Source organism: Balaenoptera borealis, assembly GCF_965194805.1.
Source record: "Balaenoptera borealis genome assembly, chromosome: 11".
Lineage (NCBI taxonomy): Eukaryota > Metazoa > Chordata > Mammalia > Artiodactyla > Balaenopteridae > Balaenoptera > Balaenoptera borealis.
Window position 1 is genome coordinate 36,051,386 of NC_138868.1, and position 24,254 is coordinate 36,075,639.

General features: G+C 38.3%; 1 protein-coding gene across 3 annotated transcripts in view; it reads right to left on the minus strand.

Annotated features, from left to right (window-relative positions):
* NELL1 (neural EGFL like 1) overlaps positions 1 to 24,254 on the minus strand; it is an 866,104-nt gene that overhangs the window by 70,490 nt on the left and 771,360 nt on the right. For 2 of the 3 annotated variants that reach the window (XM_082342434.1, XM_082342433.1), the window contains exon 16: positions 9,365 to 9,505. The exons of the other annotated variant lie outside the window; for it this stretch is intronic. In XM_082342434.1, coding sequence (XP_082198560.1) covers positions 9,365 to 9,505 — 141 coding nt within the window. The remainder of the gene's footprint in view (positions 1 to 9,364; positions 9,506 to 24,254) is intronic. 3 annotated transcript variants of the gene reach the window in all.

Genomic DNA, 24,254 nt, shown 5'->3' on the forward strand with positions numbered 1-24,254 from the left:
TGTCCATAAAGTAGAGATGATCAAAATTCCCACCCGATGAAGTTGTCTTGAGGATAAAATGATTTAGAAAATGTGAAGTTTTTAGAAGAGTGACTAGAACATGAAGTAATCAATCTTCCCTATTATTAATATTTATTTTTTATTTTTATATCTATAAACCACATAAACCCTTCCACCCTTCAAGTCTCATCACCGCCATGCAATCTGGCATGACTGTTCTCCGATCCTGTCTGCGCACTCCTCCCTAATCACCTACATACAGTGTTGACCCTACAATTTTACAGTTAATTATAAGATTATAACCTGTATCAGAATGCTATTGGTTGTTTCACGTATGTTGATTTTTGTCTCCAACTTGGTGTTTTAAAGTCCCTAGGGCTGAATTCTCTGGATCCTTTGTATCACCTAACTTGGTGCTAAGACCACAGCAGGCTTATTTTTGTGGATATAATAAGTATAACATGGCAATCCTTGTGAAGAGTTGTTTTTTAATAGTTTTCTAGTTTTCCTCCTCTTCATTATCACCCAGGTGATCTTCACTTGGATTAGAACTGAGGTCCCTGGCTCTCCATGCACTGTGCATTGCTTCAAGGCATGGCTCCAAGTTGTTTTATCTGGTCCATGGCTGGTCACAGCTTCCATTAGGAAGGTGTTTGTCCCTGCAAAGATACTAATCAGGGCCAGGGGTGGCTTAGAGGATAGACCCTATCATTAGTTTGAGGTCTGTTAGAATAATTCCCTGAGATGTCTTGTTTCAGTTCCAGAGCTGAAGTGGATAATATCCCATAGGCCTGTTGTGTCAGCCCAGATAGGCAGAGGGTGATCAATGGACTTTGCGTTCATGCCTGAGTTTAGTGCGATGAATGCTATTCTGACATCATTTTGTGAAATTATATTTTTGAAATGTTTATCACCAACACTGAGGAGGAACGTTTGCCTTCCTCGAGAAGTCCCCAAAATATATCCAATTTAACTTACAGTTAAACAGCTCCAGGCTTATATATGCATGGCTGGATTTGAAGGGGAGCAGGAAACTTGCAGAGGGTCTGATGGGACACATTTCTCATCTGATTTAACATTTGCAACTGTGTGTTAATATCCACTGCAAGGCCCTTTCTGGGGGACTCAGAATACCCCCTCTAGTAGATGTTGGGAACTGTTCTTATCCTCTCCATCCTGTGACCTGACTATACCAATCCTATTCCATATCCATTCCATACCCAGGTGGTGTCTGTCCCTGGTCTCTCTGTCCATTTGAAGGTGGCAATTTTGTGCCAAGCAACTGAGCTCCTCTGAGTCCGCAGACCACAGCCCCACATACTTCACACCACTGCTAGTTAGATGCATAAAGCTATTTAAACAGCGACATAGCCAGGTGGTGTCTGCCTTTGGGAAGTCTCTTAAATGGTAGATAATTCATTACTTGGATGAAAACCAAACCTAAAGTTCTTTGGCAACAAATATCAGTTTTGAAGTTAATGAGAGATCATTAAATATTATCAAGGAAGGTTAGGGTAGGAGCTGTTTCAATGAAAATACTTTATGCATGGGTGGGTTTTATTGTTTGGCAAAGAGAAAATCCAATGAGTGTTCCGAGATTGGTGTGTATGCCTCTGTCTCTGAAACTTTCTTAGCTTGAAGTACTCTGGTCCACAAAAATGCTTTCAACACCCTGGCATATCTCTGCTCTGGAACAGAGAAAAAGCACATTTGAGCCTTTTTGCTTAAAGACTTTTTATGCGAACTCCTTTCAGATTAGACCAGTTCATATAATCATGCTTTCCTTTTTGCTCTGCCTGTCAGCATATTCGTAAATGCCTTTGTTAACTCTTATGGTTAGTATATTTTCTGTATTTTTCAAATATTTTTATTTTAATAACCCTACTGAATGTGTGTTCTTTGTATATACTAATTACTTTCAAGTGGCGGGGGATAAATGAATGAATGAAAGAACAAATATAATTAGTTAAAAATCTACTTACCACCGTTTCTCATACCCTTTATTCCCCACCCCTTCCTTTCCTTTTCTACTCTGGATTCATATCATCAAAAATGCAGGGAAGGGCTTCCCTGGTGGCGCAGTGGTTGAGAATCTGCCTGCCAATGCAGGGACACGGGTTCGAGCCCTGGTCTGGGAAGATCCCACATGCCGCGGAGCAACTGGGCCCGTGAGCCACAACTACTGAGCCTGCGCGTCTGGAGCCTGTGCTCCGCAACAAGAGAAGCCGCGATAGTGAGAGGCCCGCGCACCGCGATGAAGAGTGGCCCCCGCTTGCCACAACTAGAGAAAGCCCTCGCACAGAAACGAAGACCCAACACAGCCAAAAAAAAAAAAAAAAAAAGCAGGGAAGGTAATCGCATCAGTGGATAGCCAGGTGATACTATTGTTAAGGCTAAGATGCTATCAGTTTACCTGTCAAGAACCTGCCACCTTGACATCCTGCCCCTGGTCTAGCAGGAGGGCCCGAAGACACAGCCCTTGAGTCCCTCGGATACAGCAATTCCCCGATGCTCTTGATTCAGACAGAATATAGCAGCTCTGTCTGGGTCTCAGTTATGCTCCCTCATTCGCTCTTTGCCTTGTGTCTCATTGACCTCTAGCTGCTCTGCTTGGCAGCTCTTCTGTCTGTGGCTCATCGCAGGTCTCCTCCTTTCCACACAGCTCTACAGTGTTAACATACTAAAAGCAGAAAGAAGATTTGGGATCAAAGGCACCTGGATTACAGCCTCTGTGTGCCACTTACTGGCTGTGGCATTTGGGACAAGTTATCTTAATCCCTGGGACCTTATTTCCCTCTTCTTTAAAATGGTGACAGTAAAAGGGCTTCCCTCCTAAGACAGTTGTGAGAACTAAATTATGTAATGCATGAAGTTCCCTGGCACATGGTGTAGGTGCTCAGTTCATGATAATAGCTCACATTTATCGAGCACTTAAAAACACAAGTGCTGAATGTTTTTTTCCTATGTTAGCTTATTTAATCCTCACAATTACTCCACAGCAATTTATGAGGTCGGCACTTCTGTAAATTGCTCAGTGCCTGCAGAAAGTAAGCTCTCAATAAATGTTGGCTCTTATTAGTGTCACTGTTGCTGTCTTCATTTGACAGATTTTAGACAGAGATTTAGGCGAAGGGGAGTTAAATGTTGACTATTATCATCTACTACTTGCTAGGATATTGGCATATAGGAACACTTATATTATAAAAAAATTCCACCAGGAAATATTATTTTAATCATTGTACACTGAGGAAACTAAGGTTTAGAGAGAGAGGTTAAATAGTTTGCCAAATGTGGCTCAGCTAGAAAGCGGCCCAGCTGGGATTTGAATCCCAACAATCCTATAAGTATATACTGGAAACCTGCCTCTCCTGTATCACACTGTTACGGGCTAAGGTTTCATAACCCTCCACCCCCCGCAGTGAGGTTTGTCACAGGGAGCATCTCCAGCTTCTAGCCCTTTTTTTAATCTCCACTCCTATGAGAACTAGACACTGGGCAATGACAGCAGAACCCAAATCATTCTTAGACCACTTCGATCAGCCCTGACGCTTCAATCAATAAAAAGTGAAATCTCCTTCCCAAGAGATTCCAGTGGAACATTCTCTGGTTGTTTTATGTTGCTCTGCAAGTTCATGTCAGCTGCAGCAGCTGCTCTGACAAGTAAATCCTCACTGGGCTGTTTACAATGACCAGAAAACAGATTCCAGAGTCTGGGAACCTGCCTCACACAACCAAGTCCCTTTAGAGGAGGCAATAATGGGAGGCCAAGAGGTGCTGCGTCCCATAGGAAGAGCTATATGTTATCCCCGAGTCCGTCATCAACAAAATGGATTTTACCAGGATTTGAAAATTTTGTTTGATAACAATAATGACAAAATTGCATGAACAGTACAATTTAATTCAATACAAATCTATAGAAGATACAAAAAGACCTCAGCTGTACTGCAGGCTATAAAGAACTGATGACAACAAAAAACTTAATCTGATAAATTCCATACAACACGTGCAAACACATGGCTATGAGAACATAGAAGAGGTAGGCCTTTTTTTTTTATTATTAGAGAAATATGACAGTGGTTCTCTATGTTAATTGACTATTCTTTCTAATCACTTGTAGACCTTAAAAAAATGACCTCAATCTATCCCATAACAGACCAACTGAATCAGATTCTCCCAGTGTGTGATGCCCCATTATAAGTATTTTTAAAAAGCTACTCACGTGAATCTACTGTGAAACACATTTGAGAATCACTAGTTTAGGGCGTAAAACTTCATCAGGATTTTGACAAGTGGAAATGGGGATAGAGGGGTGGTCAGGGAAAAGCATACAAGCAAAGGAGTAAAGAGTGCAGGGTTTGGGAAGGGTGGAAGAAATATTTGCGGAGGCCCGAGGATTCATGTGGGAGATGAGAGGGAGCAGAGGAAAATAAAGATTCAAAGGCAGAAGCAAGATCACGGAGGCAGACTGACATCCAAGGGAATTTGAATCTCATTTTCAAAATATGTAAAATCCTGCTCTCTAGACATGGCATTGTTGATTATACACTAGTTTTCATTTCTAAATGACCCAGATAACTGTGCCCAGATAAAAAGGAACTGCTCACAGCTTCTATGTGAAAACCGAGAGTCACTGAACTCCCACCACTGCATCCAAACACAAAGCGCACCGGACCCCACAGTAATAAGGCATCCCTGTCATCTTCGTCTACAAATTCCAGCTAGCAAACCTGTGTGTGCCCATCTCTCCCGGACTTATAAACATATACAAGCAAATGGGAGAGAAAGAGGGAGGTAGAGGAGACTCTGATAAGCTTCTCAAGAAGGGCGATTCCGTCTGTCTGTACAATACCTAGACTAGTCATTTCTTCAATTATATGATCTACTTTAGCAGAAAGAGGCAACAGTAAATCTTGCAAGGGTGCTGTTCTTTATGATGTTAGTAACGTTCGACGTTTCCAGTAACTGATGAAGTCAGTAGAGCAGGTGTTAACCTCATCTAACAAAAAATGGCATGGAGTGGCAGGTGACTGTTGGCCTGAAAGCCTATAATTGCCATATTTTAGATTCCAACATATGCCATCCCTGCTATTGTCTGGGGAAAAAGCATAGCTGAGTGCATGTTGCTAAAACACTTAAAAGAGTTTTTTAAATGATTGTTTTAGATGCTGCTATTTCTTTTCAATGTGAGCATTAGTAGCTGATGTTATTTAGGGCTTATTTTATGTGCTAATGTTCAGTGCCATTAAGATAGGTTATTATGATTCAAAATATTTCAAGTTATAAATCCTTCAAGAACAGAGGTCTTATCTTCTTTATACTCATATTCCCAGAAGACTTAACCCAGTACTGGTGTAATGGTTGTTCTTAATAAATATTATGTTTCTGAAATGAAAGACTCACATGATTTTGTGATATTTAACATCTTATGTTACTCACTGCAATCTACACAACTAGTTGTGTCAAACCAAATACAAAATAAATTTGACCTGATACAGTTTTATCTATTCCTTCAATCATTTGACATATATGCATTGAATGCCTAATTTGTGCCTACATTGTGTATACATGATGAAATGTGTGTACAGTGGTGAAACACAGACAAGGTCTCTGCCCTCAGAGAATCTGTACATTTGTGGCAGGAGACAATTACACATATGTATATACACAGTAAATTTGTAAACCAAAAAAATGCTATAAAAGATATAAAAGAGAGTGATATAATGAAGCAACTACCCCAGATAAAATAGTCAGGGAGAGTCTCCTCAAACAAGTGGCATTCGAGCTAAGAATTAAATGAAAAAATAAGTCTACAAATAACAAACTCTGGAGAGGGTGTGGAGAAAAAGGAACCCTCCTACACTGTTGGTGGGAATGTAAATTGGTGCAGACACTGTGGAAACAGTATGGAGGTTTCTTAAAAAACTAAAAGTAGAATTACCATATGACCCAGCAATCCCACTCCTGGGTATATATCTGGAAAAATGAAAACTCTAATTCAAAAAATACATGCACCCCAATGTTCATAGCAGCACTATTTGCAATAGCCAAGACATGGAAGCAACCCAAGTGCCCATCAGCAAATGACTGGCTTAAGAAGATGTGGTGTGTGTATGTATATATATATATATATATATACATACACACACACACACACACATACATATATACACACAGAGTGGAATATTACTCAGCCATGAAAAGAAAGAAATGTTGCCATTTGCAGCAACATGAATACACATAGAGAATATTATACTAAGTGAAATAAGAGAAAGACAAATACTATATGATATCACTTATATGTGGAATCTAAAAAATAATACAAATGAGTCTATATACAAAACAGAAATAGACTCACAGACATAGAAAACAAACTTATGGTTACCAAAGAGAAAGGAAGGGAGGGAGGTACAAATAGGAGTATGGGATTAACAGATACAAACTACTATACATAAAATAGATAACTAGGATTTGCTGTATAGCACAGGGAACTATACCCAATATCTTGTAATAACCTTTAATAACCTTTAATAACCTTTCTGCAAAGAAAAAGAAAACAAATCACTATGCTGTACACATGAAACTAACACAGTATTGTAAATCAACTATACTTCAAAAAAAAAAAAAAAAAAAAAAAAGACAGCAACGCAAGGAAACAGGTGTTGAGTGTTCCAGACGGAGAGAACAGCAAAGGCAAAGGCCCTGAAACTGGGTGAGTTCACTGTCAGGTTCAAGGCAGGAAAAGATCAGAAAGGCTAACATATATAAGAGATAAGCCCAATAAGTGGGCAGGGACAATGTCACCTAAAGCCTGGAGGAAGACCATGCAAAGAAGTTAGAAATTTATTTACATCCAATGGGAAGGCGTTAGAAGGATGTAACAAGAAAGTGACATGATCAGATTTATACATCTATTACACCAAGAAATATTCTGAACCAACAGTGCTCTCAACTACCAAAAATAACCTAAATGACAGTCAGATTTCTGTTCTTAGTAAGACCCATATACAAAACTATTTTTACAGGTGAGGAAATGAAAGCGAATTCAGAAAATATGTTACTACTAAAAGCAACCCTAGTTCCTTGCCAAGGAATCCAGTTCACCGACATTTTCCTGGGCAGAGCAGGAAGCAGTTCATGGATGAACAAAGTGCATCCCTGGGGAGGGCAGAGCTTTGTTCCCCAGGCACGTCACTCAGCATGGCAGAGAGAAATCAGCAGGTGAGGTGACCATGACATCTGTCATTCTAACAGGGACATTTATGACAGTGACAGGGCACGATTGATAATTACATCAGAGCAATAGGTATAAAGTGGGACTGTCCCCAGCATCTGGGACATAGAGTCACCCTTGACCTAGGCTTGAGTCTCGACTTGTACCAAACAAGCTACGTGGCTGGAAGCAAGGTGTCACCCTTTCTGAGATTGCATTTCTTTATTGGACACATGAACTGTGGTTGCATCTTCCCACTTACTGCACACCAACTACCAAAGGGTCTCACTGGAGAGACAGAAGAATAAACCTCATTTCATGTTCACAGACTAGTCCAAGAGCAAATAAACTGAATGGTAGTGCAACAAGTGAAGCTACAGAAACATATGCCGGGGTAAAAGCTCTAGAGCTAGAGAGGAGAGGAGTGATGACGCCTATGAAGACATCAAAGAATGCTTCATGGGGTCCCAGTGAAACATGAGCTGAAGTTAGGAAAATGAACAAAAATTCACATGTGAATCAGCATGATCAAGGAGAAGAGCTCCTTGACTCAGAGCTCTGTTCCATTCCAGTCAGAGGGGTCGGCCCGTGCAAAGGCACAGAAGTGCGCGACACCATGGCAGGTCCAGGCAGTTATCAAATTGGATCAACTACGTCATGTTTAAGGTCTTTCATGCACAAAAAAGCTAAGAGTCACCTATTTATTGATGTTAAATACTGTTTTTAAAAATGAAATTTTTATCTTTAGCCCCAAAATGTAATATCGCATATGTCAATATTCTATATTTCTATCCAACAACAGCCATTTGATCTATCCCTATTCACATAACATCTATTTACTCTGAGTTGTACACATACAGAAGTTCCTGGCCATGTGTAAAGGAAGTATATGAAGACCCAGGATAGATGCAAACCTCTCCCTGAGGTTGCAAATCATCGTTTTAACAATAAAAGAAACACAGATAGACATGGGGCAGAGGGCTGAATATGCAGGAACGTGAACATTTCCATTTTATAGATGAGACAACTGAGGTAGAGTTTAGATAAGACTTTGCAACCTACTTAGTAATGGCAGAGCTGGAATTTGACTTCAGGGAGTCTGGCTCAAGGGTCTATGCCTCTAACAACTACACTGCGTGCCTCTCAACAGTAATGCTGACATTGCAATGGACCATTCATGCCATGTGCCTATTGTTCCCCAGTTCATCTTTGCTTCAGAGCAATCTTAGGGGAAGAGTTGTAAAAAACACTGACTGGTTCTCAGGAGCAACCTTTAGAAAAAATAAGATAGATATGCAGAGAGCAAAGTCAAATTTCCATTTTCTAATTCAGCATTCTGAACTTTGAGAACCCATGGTCAGAATGCTTGCCCTCTGGGTCTGTCCAAATCAGCATTAAGAATTCAGCTGAGTCCACATGGCATGAAATAACGGGATTGGCCAAGGTTCTCATGGAAACGATTATATTTTTGATCAGTTGTTTGGATTTCATGAAAGGTATAAGGTCTTGAAGGGGAAGAACTCCATCTGTTAACTTCCTCTGTTCAGCAGTTAACAGAACTGCAAGCAGAAAAGTGATTCAAGGAGACCTTGCAAAGATGATAGCAGTGGTAATAGCAACAATAATAAGGTTAATTTGACTCTATCATATTTGTGCATCAATCCAAAGCTTATAATCTTTAAATATTATGGTATCCCATTTAAATCTAATAATATATGTGCATTATTATCCACATTTTATGTATTCACAGGAGAAGGCTCAGAGAGGTACAGTGACTTTTGTAGTACAAGAGCTGAGATTTAAACTAAACTTTCTAAGTCCCGCAATATTTCCTCTTCTCCCACAGCTGTATCTTAAACTGTGAAAAATTCCAGCAAGTCATCATGGTTTCCTTCAGAAAGAACTAAAAGCCACAGCCTACAGACCCAGGCTTTGTCCTCTGACTGCCCCAGTTTCTGTATAATAGTACTAAAACCCTGCACTGCCTAATCCCTGGCCTGATCCCTGAATTGTAGAGGGAGGAAATTTGAAAACTGATGAGTTTAACCAGTGAAGGGTCATATCTTAACAATGGGAGCTGAACAGACTACCAAAGCAGGCTGCCCCTCCTGCAAAGGTCCAGATGGATGGAGGGCATGGCTGAAAGCTGCTTACCAATACAGGACTCCCCGGACAGTGAATAGGTCCCATCGTCATGGAAACCGCTTCTGCACTCACAGTGGTACCACCCTGGCAGGTTAACGCAGCGGGAATGGTTGTGGCACTCAATGATCCCCTCTGTACATTCATCAATATCTGCCTCAGAGAAAAACACAAGCCCACCAGGACATTAATTTCTTTTGACACTAACCTTTCAATAAACACCTAAAACATGCTCATGTCAACATATCAATTAAAACTGGTTAGTCACCTAAAATAAAGTTACAGGAAAAACTGTATCCCATCTTGTTTTTCTAGAATCCAAACAAACAAACAGAAAGCTTCATTTTTTGGATGCTTTCTCATAAATTGAACAATGAATGAGAACTGATGGTCATGAATACATTCCTAACGGCACATGCTGTGTTAGTTTCTGAATCACCAGAAACTAAATCGAGGATGTTTGGCACAGTTTTGTTATTCAGAGTATATGACTCTTCTCTGATTCAGTGATTTCAGTACCGTAATCCCAGATATTAATTGGTATTCTTTGAAAATATCTGTGAACAAATAAGTTCAGGAAACTCTAGGTTAAATAGTGTTACACAAATGTTTTATAGATTTCAGTCTCAGAGACTTATCATATTTATATGCCCTGCAAACCTTAGGAGAATCATAATATACACTGTTTCCCAAATTTATTTGGCTGAGGAATGCTTTGTATTTGGATAATATCTTGTGAAACTAAGTTTTGGGGGAGCACAGTTTGAGAACCACTGTTCTAATTCTTTCCAAAACTGCTGATTCACTTAAGGACTTGATTTGTGATAGTCAATCAGAGCTCCTCATTCTTCAATCATGCCTGATGAAAAGAAGTTTTCTGGGCTGTATTTGCTCTATCAGCAAATGCCTGGATCACGCACAGATTCTCTAGCCCAAAGGCTTGCCTCTGAGCTGAAGGAAAGTGACACCACTGCAGAAAGATGATCTGTCAATCGTCATGCCAGGCTCAGCTCATCTTACAGAATCTCTCCAGGTAATTATTTCTTGGAATACAGCCATTGCTGGCTGGGAATTCCCCCCTAGTCCTCCTAGAAACACCTGATCTACAGCAGTCTTACACAAATAGAAATTTAATTAATACTAAGATATAACACATAATGGATAGAACGCACTTTGGAGTCCTGTTCAGCAGTGCCCTGCTGTAGGCATCAGCTACCAGTGTATCTATTATACTGAAAAGTCCTGAGTTGTGCACAAGGCTGTGAATGTAGTTTGAAACCTGCCAGTCTCATCTCACAGCATTCCAGCCAAGTAAAGAGAGGAAAGGTGCAGCTCTTTATTCTGGGCAACTCCACCCTGGCCTTTTTCTGCCAACTGCCATCTTCTTCCTTTATGGCTGTGTCATTAAGTTCATGCAGTCCTTTGACATACAGACATACATCCCTCAGGTTTCTAAATGCAATCAGGCCACAGGACCTAGTGCTTCTATAGCACCTTCAGCTATAGCAGTCAGGTTGTGTGTGCATTTATTATAAATCTCCAAACAATAAAATTTCAACAACTATGTTTTCATTGCTGAAATTTTACAGGTGTGTGGTTCAGTGGGACACACCTTGAATCACTAAAATGTTCATAAATTGAAACAGAGAAGTGACTTGAGGCCATGTCTCACAGAGGGGAAGGACCGGGCCCTAAGTTATGAAGTCAGTTTGGTTATTTCTAAATACAGGTCACCAAGAGGAACAGACATAACTAGAAGACTGATTTTCAGAGATAACTTCTCTATGAGAGGCTGAAAGCTAACTCTCTGTAACAAAGCAGCAACAAATTTTGCCTCAGACATTTATTTCCAAAGCTTCCAGAAAGTCTGTCATGATCCCCACAGACCCTGTGATTTCTAGACTAATGACAATATTTAGGTAACAACCATCTAGCCACAGTTAGTGTGTCAGGAAACCAGGACATACAAAAGCAAAACTTCTCAAATAACCAAAGAAAGCATGTGTCCTGGTTGGTCTCATTGTCACCTGCTGCCTCTTTCACTCTCAAAACCAACTCAGTTTGGAGGATAAAGTATCTGAACATCTTACAAATAATTCCTCCTGCTCTCAATTCTACAGGAAATTTCTAGGAGGGGCAGGAGTACTGAATGATGTGCAAATATTTTTTTTCGATTCATAGATAGTTTTATTCCCCAAAATGAAATAAGAGAAACTAGTAAAAGCTTCCACGATCCAGCAGGATATAAGTTATCTGTGTAGCATGGGAGACTCTTATAGGGAGTGAATACAACCAGTCAAGTTATACATCTGCAATTACCCCAGAGACACTGCGGTATTCCTGGCTTATACTGAAAATTAGAAAAGTAGTGGAGGTGTTCCTTGCCTGGGAGCTGCACTGCACAGAGCAGCTTCCGGGGCTTCACTGGGAATAAGCAGGGCTCATCGCACAGTAGCACCTGCAAACAAGGCTGCACATTTCTATTTCGTGGGCCAGGTCTATAACTGAAGCCAACAGTTTCATTTCATATGAAACCAGGCTGTACTTGAGAGGTGCTTATATTTTCATCGTGTTCATAAAACTGGCTATTTCTTCTGTATAGTCGCAGTAGTATTAAAAGCAACAACCACAAACCCAAATACAGAAAACACTTGGAGGCTTTTCAGTGATACTTTGGGGACTTTAAAAACTGTTAAATGCCTTGTGGCTGCCTTTGTCCTAAGAGATTTGTTTCTCCCAGTCAGCACTTGCTACGGGCAAACAAACAAGACAGATGCTCCGGGAACGGGGTCTCTGTGAGTTCACCGTGGAATCCGGCCCCCTGTCTCAAGGAATTCTGATAAATCACAGTGAGCCTGGGTGCATCACACGGTGTCAGACATTGCAAAGGAAACAGACAAATAAAAAAATCATTTTTCCTTCCTATAACAAATCCCAGGATTTTGTTTAAATCTCAGTTTAATCCAGCACAGACCTGAAAATGTAGCAGGGGAAACAAGAGATGTTGGAGGATTCTTGAGAGTGGAACCTATAGTATTCACTTTTGTATCCAAGTGTCTGCTACATAATGAATCACATGATAGCCCAGGTCAAACAGGTAACATAGGGTGAAACCAGGTTCAGAATGAGCTAGAACCCGTACTTGTCATTCTTCTATCACATCATGTCATTGATGAATGGAGAAAGGAAGATTTACACCAAGATAATGTATTTATTCAATTCTCTAAATATTGGCTGAGCTGAAAATACGTGTCAAGGATGATATTTGTATTGTGGCAGTTGCAAAACAGATGCAAAAGTGAAGAAGATGTGATTCCTGAAACGCAGGAGCTCTCGATCAAAAGGAAGAAGTATATAACACCCACTCATCCTTCAAACCCTAACTGATATCACCTTCTCCAACTCCTCCAGACATACAGGTCCTCCCTCCCTAATGCCTCACTATGTGCACACACATCTATTTAAGCACAGCAGTATTTCCCTTTTGTGTCCATCCCTCAAATGCAGACTTCCCAAGGATACAGACAACATCTTAGGTTTACATTCCTTGGAATAATAAGTGAATGTCAAGCAATATGAAAGTACCCAGTACAAGTCTGTGGGAATGAATGAATGAAAAAATAAATGACAATGGACCGAACATAAGGAACAATGAAAAAGTGCTATAATAGAGATTCAAAGTACCACAAGAGATCCTGCTATTTGCAAATCACAAAGATACAATGTCAATTCACAAAACTAAATATTATGGGGTTAGTTTAATCTTTACATCTTATTTACCTCTAAAAGACACTATATAGTTTTTAAGACTTTGCTCCTGACTCTAATCTTTAGGGATTTTCAGGCAACAAAACACACACAGTTAAAGTTGCCTTCAATCAAGAATCCTACTTGTACTTTGAGTTTTTAATTCAGCATGAAAAACAGAGGACAACCCAAGGTTTTTCCATAGGATGTGTCCTAAGCAACATATTTAACCCTATTTGGAATGTACAGTGAATTTGCTATCAAAAGTCATTGGCAAACACATCCTTGGATTCTTGCAAAATTCTAGTTTCTTGACTTGGATGAATCTCTTCCTTCATCTGATCTCCTCTCTCTCAGATTTGCTATTTGAAAATTTACAAAATAAAGTTGTTCTCAAAGTTTATTTCCAAGGAGATACTTTTGTATTTCATATTAATTGGTTAAAGTTCACAGTGAAATAGTTGATTATATCTTTTCTAGGGATTTGTAGGTTGAGCCATGAGAAAAACTTTTGATGCTTTCATTCATTCAACAAAAGTTTATTGAGCATACTTGTATGAAGCTATATTCCACCCTATGATAAAGAGATGAAAAAGATAAGGTCCCTGTGCTCCAGACACTTAGAGTCTATCAGGGCAACTGGAATGTAAACATAGAACCATGGTTGAGAACATTGGCTTTGCACACAAATATGACTTCAAACTCCTGCTCAACAACACACTAATATATTGTTTAGATTTCTCCAAATTTTTGCTTTCTGATCTGTAGATCAGGAATAACAAAATCAAACTTCATAGATGTGATGAACAAAAGAGACCCTTAAGCAAAATCTACTGTTTCCCCTACTGTATAGGATATTAACTTTGGACTCTATATTACCGCTTAAAAATAGAAGACAGAAAAAAATTAATATTACCTTCTAACCAGGTCATTGGTTAGGACTGAGAGATGATTTCTGGATCTTTAAAAATGTTCATTTGTATTTTTTTAAATTTATATATTTTTTATTATTTTTTTTAGCATCTTTATTGGAGTATAATTGCTTTACAATGGTGTGTTAGTTTCTGCCTTATAACAAAGTAAATCAGCTATACATATACATATATCCCCATATCTCCTCTCTCTTGCATCTCCCTCCCATCCTCCCTATCCCACCCCTCTAGGTGGTCACAAAGCACCGAGCTGGTCTCCCTGTGCTATGCGACTGCTTCCCACTAGCTATCTATTTTACATTTGGTAGCATATATATGTCCATGCTACTCTCTCACTTCGTCCCAGCTTACCCTTCCTCCTCCCTCTGCCCTCAAGTCCATTCTCTACATCTGCATCTTTATTCCTGTCCTGCCCTTAGGTTCTTCAGAACCATTTTTTTTTTTTTATTTTTAGAGTCCATATGTATGTGTTAACATATGGTATTGCTTTTTCTCTTTCTGACTTACTTCACTCTGTATGACAGAATCTAGGTCCATCCACCTCACTACAAATAACTCATTTTCATTTCTTTTTTATGGCTGAGTAATATTCCATTGTATATATGTGCCACATCTTCTTTATCCATTCACCTGTTGATGGACACTTAGGTTGCTTCCATGTCCTGGCTATTGTAAATAGTGCTGCAGTGAACACTGTGGTACATGACTCTTTTTGAATTATGGTTTTCTCAGGGTATATGCCCAGTAGTGGGATTGCTGGGTAGTATGGTAGTTCTATTTCTGTTTTTTTTAAGGAACCTCCATACTGTTCTCCACAGTGGCTGTATCAATTTACATTCCCACCAACAGTGCAAGAGGGTTCCCTTTTCTCCACACCCCCTCCAGCATTTACTGTTTGTAGATCTCTTGATGATGGCCATTCTGACTCGTGTGAGGTGATACCTCATTGTGGTTTTGATTTGCATTTCCCTAATGATTAGTGATATTGAGCATCCTTTCATGTGTTTGTTGGCAATCTGTATATCTTCTTTGGAAATGTCTATTTAGGTCTTCTGCCCATTTTTGGATTGGGTTGTTTGTTTTTTTGATATTGAGCTGCATGAGCTGCTTGTAAATTTTGGAGATTAATCCTTTGTCAGTTGCTTCATTTGCAAATATTTTCTCCCATTCTGAAGGTTGTCTTTTCGTCTTGTTTATGATTTCCTTTGCTGTGCAAAACCTTTTAAGTTTCATTAGGTCCCATTTGTTTATTTTTGTGTTTATATCCATTTTTCTAGGAGGTGGGTCAAAAAGGATCTTGCTGTGATTTATGTCATAGAGTGTTCTGCCTATGTTTTCCTCTAAGAGTTTTATAGTGTCTGGCCTTACATTAGGTCTTTAATCCATTTTGAGTTTATTTGTGTGTATGGTGTTAGGAGTGTTCTAATTTCATTCTTTTACATGTAGCTGTCCAGTTTTCCCAGCACCACTTATTGAAGAGGCTGTCTTTTCTCCATTGTATATTCTTGCCTCATTTATAAAAAATAGGGTGACCATATGTGCATGGGTTTATCTCTGGGCTTTCTATCCTGTTCCATTGATCTATATTTCTGTTTTTGTGCCAGTACCATACTGCCTTGATGACTGTAGCTTTGTAGTATAGTCTGAAGTCTGGGAGCCTGATTCCTCCAGCTCCGTTTTTCTTTCTCGAGATTGCTTTGGCTATTCGGGGTCTTTTGTGTTTCCACACAAATTGTGAAATGTTTTGTTGTAGTTCTGTGAAAAATGCCATTGGTAGTTTGATAGGGATTGCTTGATTGAATCTGTAGATTGCTTTGGGTAGTATAGTCATTTTTCACAATGTTGATTCTTCCAATCCAAGAACATGGTATATCTCTCCACTTACCTCAACATAATAAAGGCCATATATGACAAACCCACAGCCAACATCGTTCTCAGTGGTGAAAAACTGAAACCATTTCCTCTAAGATCAGGAACAAGACAAGGTTGTCCACCCTCACCACTATTATTCAACATAGTTTTGGAAGTTTTAGCCACAGCAGTCAGAGAAGAAAAAGATATAAAAGGAATCCAAATCAGAAAAGAAGAAGTAAAGCTGTCACTGTTTGCAGATGACATGATACTATACATACAGAATCCTAAAGGCGCTACCAGAAAACTACTAGAGCTAATCAATGAATTTGGTAAAGTAGCAGGATACAAAATTAATGCACAGAAACCTCTTGCATTCCTATACACTAATGATGAAAAATCTGAAAGAGAAATTAAGGAAACATTCCCATTTACCATTGCAACAAAAAGAATAAAATACCTAGGAATAAACCTACCTAAGGAGACAAAAGACCTATATGCAGAAAACTATAAGACACTGATGTTCATTTGTATTTTGAGACAATTGTAATATTGTGAAACATTCAGGGATAGAATCTATGAATCTATAATATACACCCCATAAAACTGGATTCTCTCCTCCCAAAAAGTGTTACTTGAATTTAAGGAAGTAAAGCAATACCGTAAAGTGCCACAAGTACAGTGAACACAAACCTGATTATTATCTAATATTTGCTGAGTTCCAGGACTGTACTGAACATAACATGTATTGGAATACTTGAGGGAAACTAAAAAGACAAATAAATGAAAAAGAGAGGTTCTGTGGAAAGGCAAATCAAAACTACATGGAGGTATCACCTCACACTGGTCAGAATGGCCATCATCAAAAAGTCTACAAATAATAAATGCTAGGGAGGGTGTGGACAAAAGGGAACCCTCTTGCACTGTTGGTGGGAATGTAAATTGATGCAGCCACTATGGAAAACAGTGTGGAGATCCAGCAATCCCACTCCTGGTCATATATCCCGAGAAAACTAATTCAAAAAGATACATGCACCCCAATGCTCGTAGCAGCACTATTTACAATAGCCAAGACATGGAAACAACCTAAGTGTCCATCAACAGATGAATGGATAAAGAAGAGATGGTGTGTGTGTGTATATATGTATAAAATGGAACACTACTCAGCCACAAATAAGAATGAAATAACGCCATTTGCAGCAACATGGATGGACCTAGAGATTATCATACTAAGTGAAGTAAGTCAGAGAAAGACAAATATTATATAGTACTACTTATATGTGGAATCTAAATAAAAATGATACAAATGAACTTATTTACAAAACAGAAACAGACTCACACACATAGAAAATACACTTATGGTTATCAAAGGGAAAGGTCGGGGGAGGGGTAAACCAGGAGCTCGGGATTAACAGATACAAGCTACTATAGATAAAATAGATAAATGAGAAGGACTTCCTGTATAGCACAGGGAACTATATTCATATCTTGTATAACCTATAATGGAAAAGAATCTGTAAAAGAATATATATATGTGTGTGTGTGCACGTGTGTGTGTGTGCGTGTGTGTGTGTGCATGTGTGTGTTTACCCACTGAATCATGTTGCGGTACACCAGAAACTAACACAACGTTGTAAACCAACTATACTTGAATTAAAAAATAAATAAATAAAAAGAAAGGCTCTGTGGTAAAAACAGGCTAGCTCTTCCACCTTTTCTTCTTGGGCTCCCAAGGGTGTGTCCTGAGCACAGGTCCTTTACAGATGGGTGAGGCCTACACGTCTTTTGCAGATGGGTGAGGCTTTGTGACTAAGCTCTAGCTCTAAAGTTAGAAATAATGTAATTCCAATATGGCCCACAAAAATATCTCATATGAACCTCCATGCTATTTCCACCTTCCCACTGGAGGCTAATGTACAGGGGAACTTGGAAGCCACAGGTTGAAAATGGCAGAGGCTTTGTCTGTCTGGCTCCGTGCGTGACTAAGTGGAGCAGAGCCCTTCCGCAGACCTGAAACTGTCAGGGACTCTTTATGTGAGCAGAGAGATGTTTCTGTCTTATTGAGCCATTATACGTTTTGGGGCTGCTTTATTGCTACAGCCAGCATTTCCTAACTGTTTTGATAGACCCCTTTCCACATTAAGGGGAAAGACTGTGCTAAGGTCAGAAGCATGCAGACACAATCTCTAAAAACAAAAACAAAAATAAGCAAACAAGAAAAAAACAGCACCTATCAAGATTATGCAGGCAGCTACAGGGGTGGTTTTGTGCTGAAAACCAAGAATCGAGATAATGTGCAAATGAGACGAAGCTTTGTAGTCAAATATACCTGAGTTTGAATCCTGGCTCTGTGACTTCCTAGTTAGAAGACTCTGAGCAGGTTGTTTATCTTTTTTCAGTTTCAGTTTCCTTGGCTCTTAAAGGAGGAGGATATTACCTAGCTCTCATTGTTACCTTAAGGATTGAATGAGATCAATGTAAAGCTGCTCCACCAAACTAGGCAGGCACTCATTAGGTCTGCAATCATTAACATTCTGTAATTTCTAATCCCCACTTGGTCATGGAGGAGCTATGTGTCCAGGCCAAGACAGTCCACGTCTCCAGGCTTCCATTCCTTTCATGTAAAAGGAAAGGACTGTGCTGTAGCACACCTCAGTCTTCTTCCAGCTTTAACTCCCTACAAGATGGCAGATCTGGGCTTTGGGCTGATGTCTTCATCTGTTACTAACCAGCTGAATGGTGTTATCAAGTTTAAATGATCGCTTTGTACCTCAGTTTCTTCATTATCTAATTTGCAATAACAAAAATAAATGTTTTGTCTGCCTCACAAACAAAGCTTCAGTAAGGTATAAACAAGCCCTGGAAGTCAATTAACTGCTACACAGAATATATGGTGACATCATTATTACTGTTTCTTCTTCGTAAGTCCCGATCAGCAACTCGTTTGGGTCCATTAAACTGAACGGTGCCTGCTATTAATAATAGCATCAGTGGCATTGGTGATATTGCTCTTCTCTGCCTTTTGTAAATCTCTTTCTTTACTGACTTGGCACAAGAGAGTTGTACCCTTCTAATTTTACCTCTGAAGTGTTTCTTTTTGTTTGACTATGCTCTGAACAAATCATTCCCAAATTCTTCTACAACGAATCAATTTAACCCACTTTAACTCTCCTCTCTAATCTGGAGGGTGTCTCATCTACATCTCTATAACGTGACCTCTAACAGAAGTTCATACACACATTTACTATTGCCTATGAATAAGTTAATCTCAGAGGTCTCTTCATTTCAAACTCATTCTACCCAAAGCATTACATAACATATATCTTTCTATGTATCAAACTCATTTTCCTCCCCAATACTCTGTCTCAGCTCTCATTCCTCACAATCAATGAATAAAAGGTCAAAGTTGTTATAATGGCTTACAAAACCTTACATGATCTGCCTGCTCTTACTTCTTTGAGTTCATCAAACACTGTTCTTTTTGATTACACTGGCCAGGACAGCTACACTGACTTCCCAGCTACTCCTCAGGCATATCAGACATGCTCCAGCCGCTGCATATGTTGTCCACATAAGCTGTTCCTCTGTCTAGAATGTTCTCTCAGATACCTCCATGGCTTAATATCTCAACCTCCAAGTCTATACTCAAATATCCATCCTCTCAGCAAGCCCTTTGCTAGGTTGTAAGCTCATGAGGTGACATGAGGACAGAGCAGGACCTGGAATTCAGTGGCACAAAAGGAATATTTTCTAGGTGAAGGAAAGTCAGAGGAAGGGAAGAGAGATGCATTGAAAATTCTTCCTTTGACATGGTTTAAAAATCTGTTTTGCATCCATTCGCTAGATCTGTTGCCAACAACACACTCAGTTTCTTATTTTCTCAGACCTGAATGAGTGCAGTATCTCCTGGCTGGTCTTTCCATCACTGTCTTCTCCAATTCATAGATGTATAAGACTGATGTACCCAAATCTAATTGCTCAGAAATTTTTAATTAAAATAACACTAGCTATTCTGGCACTCGATAGCTAATTCAGCTTGAGTAAGTCACTTTCCAACTCAATACATTAACTCTTTTACTTTTACAATAAGCAAAGGTTTAACTATATCAGTGTTTTTCAACTAGTACTCAACAGAGCACTAGGTTTCCATGGAGGTTCTCTTAGGCAAACCGGTTGAATCTCCAGATGGACCCACCTGGAGTGGCCATTGAGCAAGTTATACATTTCTGTAGTATAGATCTATTAAAGTTTCACTGTGATGCACATTGATAATTAAACAAACAAACAAACAAACAAAACCATTGAACTAGGTCATATTCACTCCCAGTCTGAAATTTCTATGATTCTGTGATTTTATTATACCTGGCTCTTCTAGTACTTACAAATGATCGTTACTGTAAAAACCTCCCACCAGGCATTCAAAGAGTCAATAATCTGACCTCACTTTGCCTATCAATTCTCTTTCATTTCTCAAAATTCTTCAGCACAAAACCTTGGCATACTCTGGCCTGGTTACCTTAGTATCCGCATATTCTATGTGCAATTTCATTTCATGCTTCCCACTCTGTAAGTGACTTTTTTTTTTAAGTTAAAATCCAAGCACAAATTTTAATCCCACAAAAAAGTCCTCTTTCTTTCCTCTGAATTCCTATAGTGTTTAACAGTTCTATCAGCTGAATTCCTACTGTGCTCTGTAACACAGTTCTGCTACCCTATTTAACTTATATCCACTCTATTTTAGAATATTCTGTGTTTCTTGCTATAGTTTCTCTCTTTACCAGATAGAATTTTTAAACTTCTATCTATTAATAATTCACTATATGTCAGGCCCTCCGACAAGTGCTTTATACTCACTACTTCATTTGGTTCTCAGAATGGCTCTGACATAATTTGAATTACCTTAAACAGAAAATGGGGGCTTAGATGTTTAAATCATATGCTCATAGTAAAGCATCTGGAAAGTGGCAGAGAGAGATTTAAACCAAGGTCTACTTGACTCCAGAATACGCCCATTAACCCATATAGCCTCCTGCATATTTTGGAGGAAAAAGGAACTTCTCTTTTAGCATCACCTGTGGCTAAGCACCATTTCAGGCCTAAAGATGATCTAACCTATTGTTAGCAACAGATATGCAGGTGAAAGAGTGAGTACAGATTTCAGCCAATGCTACTACAGAGGAGACAGAAATTAGAGTCTGAGGCTAACCAATTTAACTGCCTGCTGTAATGAAAATAAGCACTCTTCAGAGGAAATTCTACCTCTACTAAGTAGGAACATAATATCCAATACACAATAAAAAATTATACATCTAAAGAAATAAGAAAATGTGACCACGCTAAAGAGAAAAAGCAGATAATAGAAACTAACCCCACTCTTACCCAGATGTTGGATAAAGTAGACAACTTTAAAGAAACACAGAAATATGTTCAAGGACTGAAATAAAAAGATACTGAGTTGAAAAATAAACAGACTTCTACTTTTATTAAAAATTGAATAAGAGGGACTGGACTTACCTCCCCACCCAAAATAACAAGAACAATCCAAACAATATATATGAACAAAATGGTTTTTAAGATATTGGAAATTAGGCAGTTAAGAAGAATGATCCCTGAGAGACATAAAACACATGAGAAGAGTCCTGCAATTGCCCTAGTTTGCTACCTTGAGAGAGGTTCAGACCTGGTACAAGGGGGAGGAGCACAAGAGGAGCCCAGTGGACTACCTGGTTTAAGGACATGGAGCTAAGGGTATGGAGAGAACAAGACAGCTAGAGTTTGCAGAGCAGAGTAGTGGAGGGGCAAGAGCTGCACAGAGAGAACTCTGGAGTCCTGCAGGGTGTCCCATTCAAGTATTCAGCAGAGTACTGATCAGAAAATGAGTGTCATGAAACTACTCAAAGCTGGAGAAAGACAATCAGAATGGATTAGAGGCAACAGTACCTGCTGGTCACCTAGGGAGGGGACTAGTGCATGCTTCCACAAGCTAGACTGAAAATTCTCATAATTCATCGAGACGTACTGGATAGAGTACACAAAAAGGTCTTGCCTCAGTACTGTAGAATAATTAGCCCTATATTAAACACAGCATTGGCCTCAACTAATAATCTTAAAAGCAAGACCCAAAAGGATATAATTGTACATAAGTATCTTAACTGTGTCCCAGAAGAAAGCTCAGGAACATTTATAGGAATCCAAAAATATCCAGTATCCAAAAGGTAAAATCAATATTGACTGGCATTCAAACAAAGATTATTAGGATGACTGAAAAAAAAATCTAACCCAAAATGAAGACAAAAGAAATCATTTGATATCAAAACAAAACTGACACAGGTGTTAGAATATAGGACATTAAAACAGTTACTATAACTGTATTCATGTTTAAAGAGTTAACAGAGACATGAAAAGAGTTTATATATATTAACTGTATATTATAGATAGAATATATAATATTATATATATGATATAGACATATATATATCATATATATATATACACACACCATCTGCGTGTATGTATCTCCAAATCAAGCTAATAGAGATAAAAACTACAATGTATGAGATGAGAAATACACTGTATGAGGCTACTGGCAGATTAGAAAAGAAAAGATTAGTGAACTTTAAGACATAGAAATAGAAGCTATCCAAAACAAAATATAAATAAAAAACAGACTTTAAAAAAATTAAAAGAGAATCAAACTACAGGAGAAAATCAATATATATGTGTAATTGGAGTCCCTGAATAAGAAGCAGGAAGACAGGAAAAATACTTGAATATTAACCAAAAATATTCCAAAGGCATTGAAAACTATAAGCAAATAGAATCAAGAAGCTCACTGCGCCCCAGGTGCAAGACACATGAAGAAGAAAACATGAAGGTACATCATAATCAAACTTCCTCCAAACAGTGATAAAATAAAAAAGTCTTAAAAAGTAGTCAAAAAAAAAAAAAAAAAAAAGATATGCTACATGCAGAGGAACAAAGGTAAGAATGTCAGCAGATTTCTTTTGTGAAACAATGCAAGTGAAAAAGACAGTGAAGTAATGGCTTTAAAAGCATAGAATGAAAAAAAAAAAACAACCTGTCAACTTAGGATTCTATACATAGCAAAAATAAATTTCACAGATGAAGTGAAATAAAGACCTTTCAGATATATAAAAGCTGAAAGATATCACAGCTAGCCTTTCAGTACTACATGAAATTTTAAAGGGAGTCCTTCAGGCAGAAGGAAAATGATAACAGGTGAAAATATGGATGCACACAAAAGAATGAAGAATACTGGAAATGGTGTCTGCATTGTAAAATTATTTTCTTTATTATTTTTAGCAAAAAATTAAAATTTTTATTTTAAAATTATTTTCTTATTATTTAAATATCTTTAAATGATTTTTGACTGTTTATTAAAAGAAAAACAATGTATTTGGAGGTTTCAAACACATGTGAAATAAAATGTACAACAATAGTATAAAGTCCAACAGGGAAGAAATGGAAGTGTATTACTGTAAGGTTCTTATATGTAAGGCAGTATAATAGCACTTAAAGGTAGCCTATGATAAGTTAAAGCTTATACTATAAATACAAAAGCAACCAGTGGAGTAACAAAATAAAGATTGATAACTAATAAGGAAACAAGATAAAATGCAATCCTATAAAACACTCATTGCAAAAACGGACCTAAAAAAGTAGACAGGGAACAAAGAACACAAGGGACAAATAGAAAACAAATAGCAAGATGAGAGACTTTAGCCATATCAATAATCACACTAAGTGTAAATGGTTTATACATCCAGAAGTCTAGATGCAATAAATCTATTTTTCAAAAATGATGGTAATATAAATATATTTTCAGATAAACTAAAACAGAGAATCATAGCAAGCTGACTGGCACTACAAGAAACACTGAAGGAGGTTCTTAAGGGTGAAGGAAAAAGAAACTAGATGGTATCTCAGATCCAGTGGAAGAAATGAAGCACATTACCAATAATAAATATAGGTGAAAATATATAAACTATATGGATTATCTCTTTTTTAGTCTCTTAACTTCTTTCAAATACAAATAACTTTAAATCAAAAATTATGTCACTATTGTAGGACCCAGAATGTACGTAGATGTAACAAATGACAACAATAGCAAAAGGAGAGTTGGGTGGTAAAATGGACCCATACTCAAGTATTAAAATATTAATTTGAAGTAGTCTGTGAAAAACAGAACTATACTGATCTAGCAAAACAGTACCCAAAGTAGACTGAAAATTAAAGGTTCATATTGTAATCCCTATGACAACCACTAAAAATAATTTTAAAAAAGCAAAAAACCTAACAAAATAAAAGTATTTGATTAACCCCAAAGAAGGCATCAATAAAGGGAAAAGAGG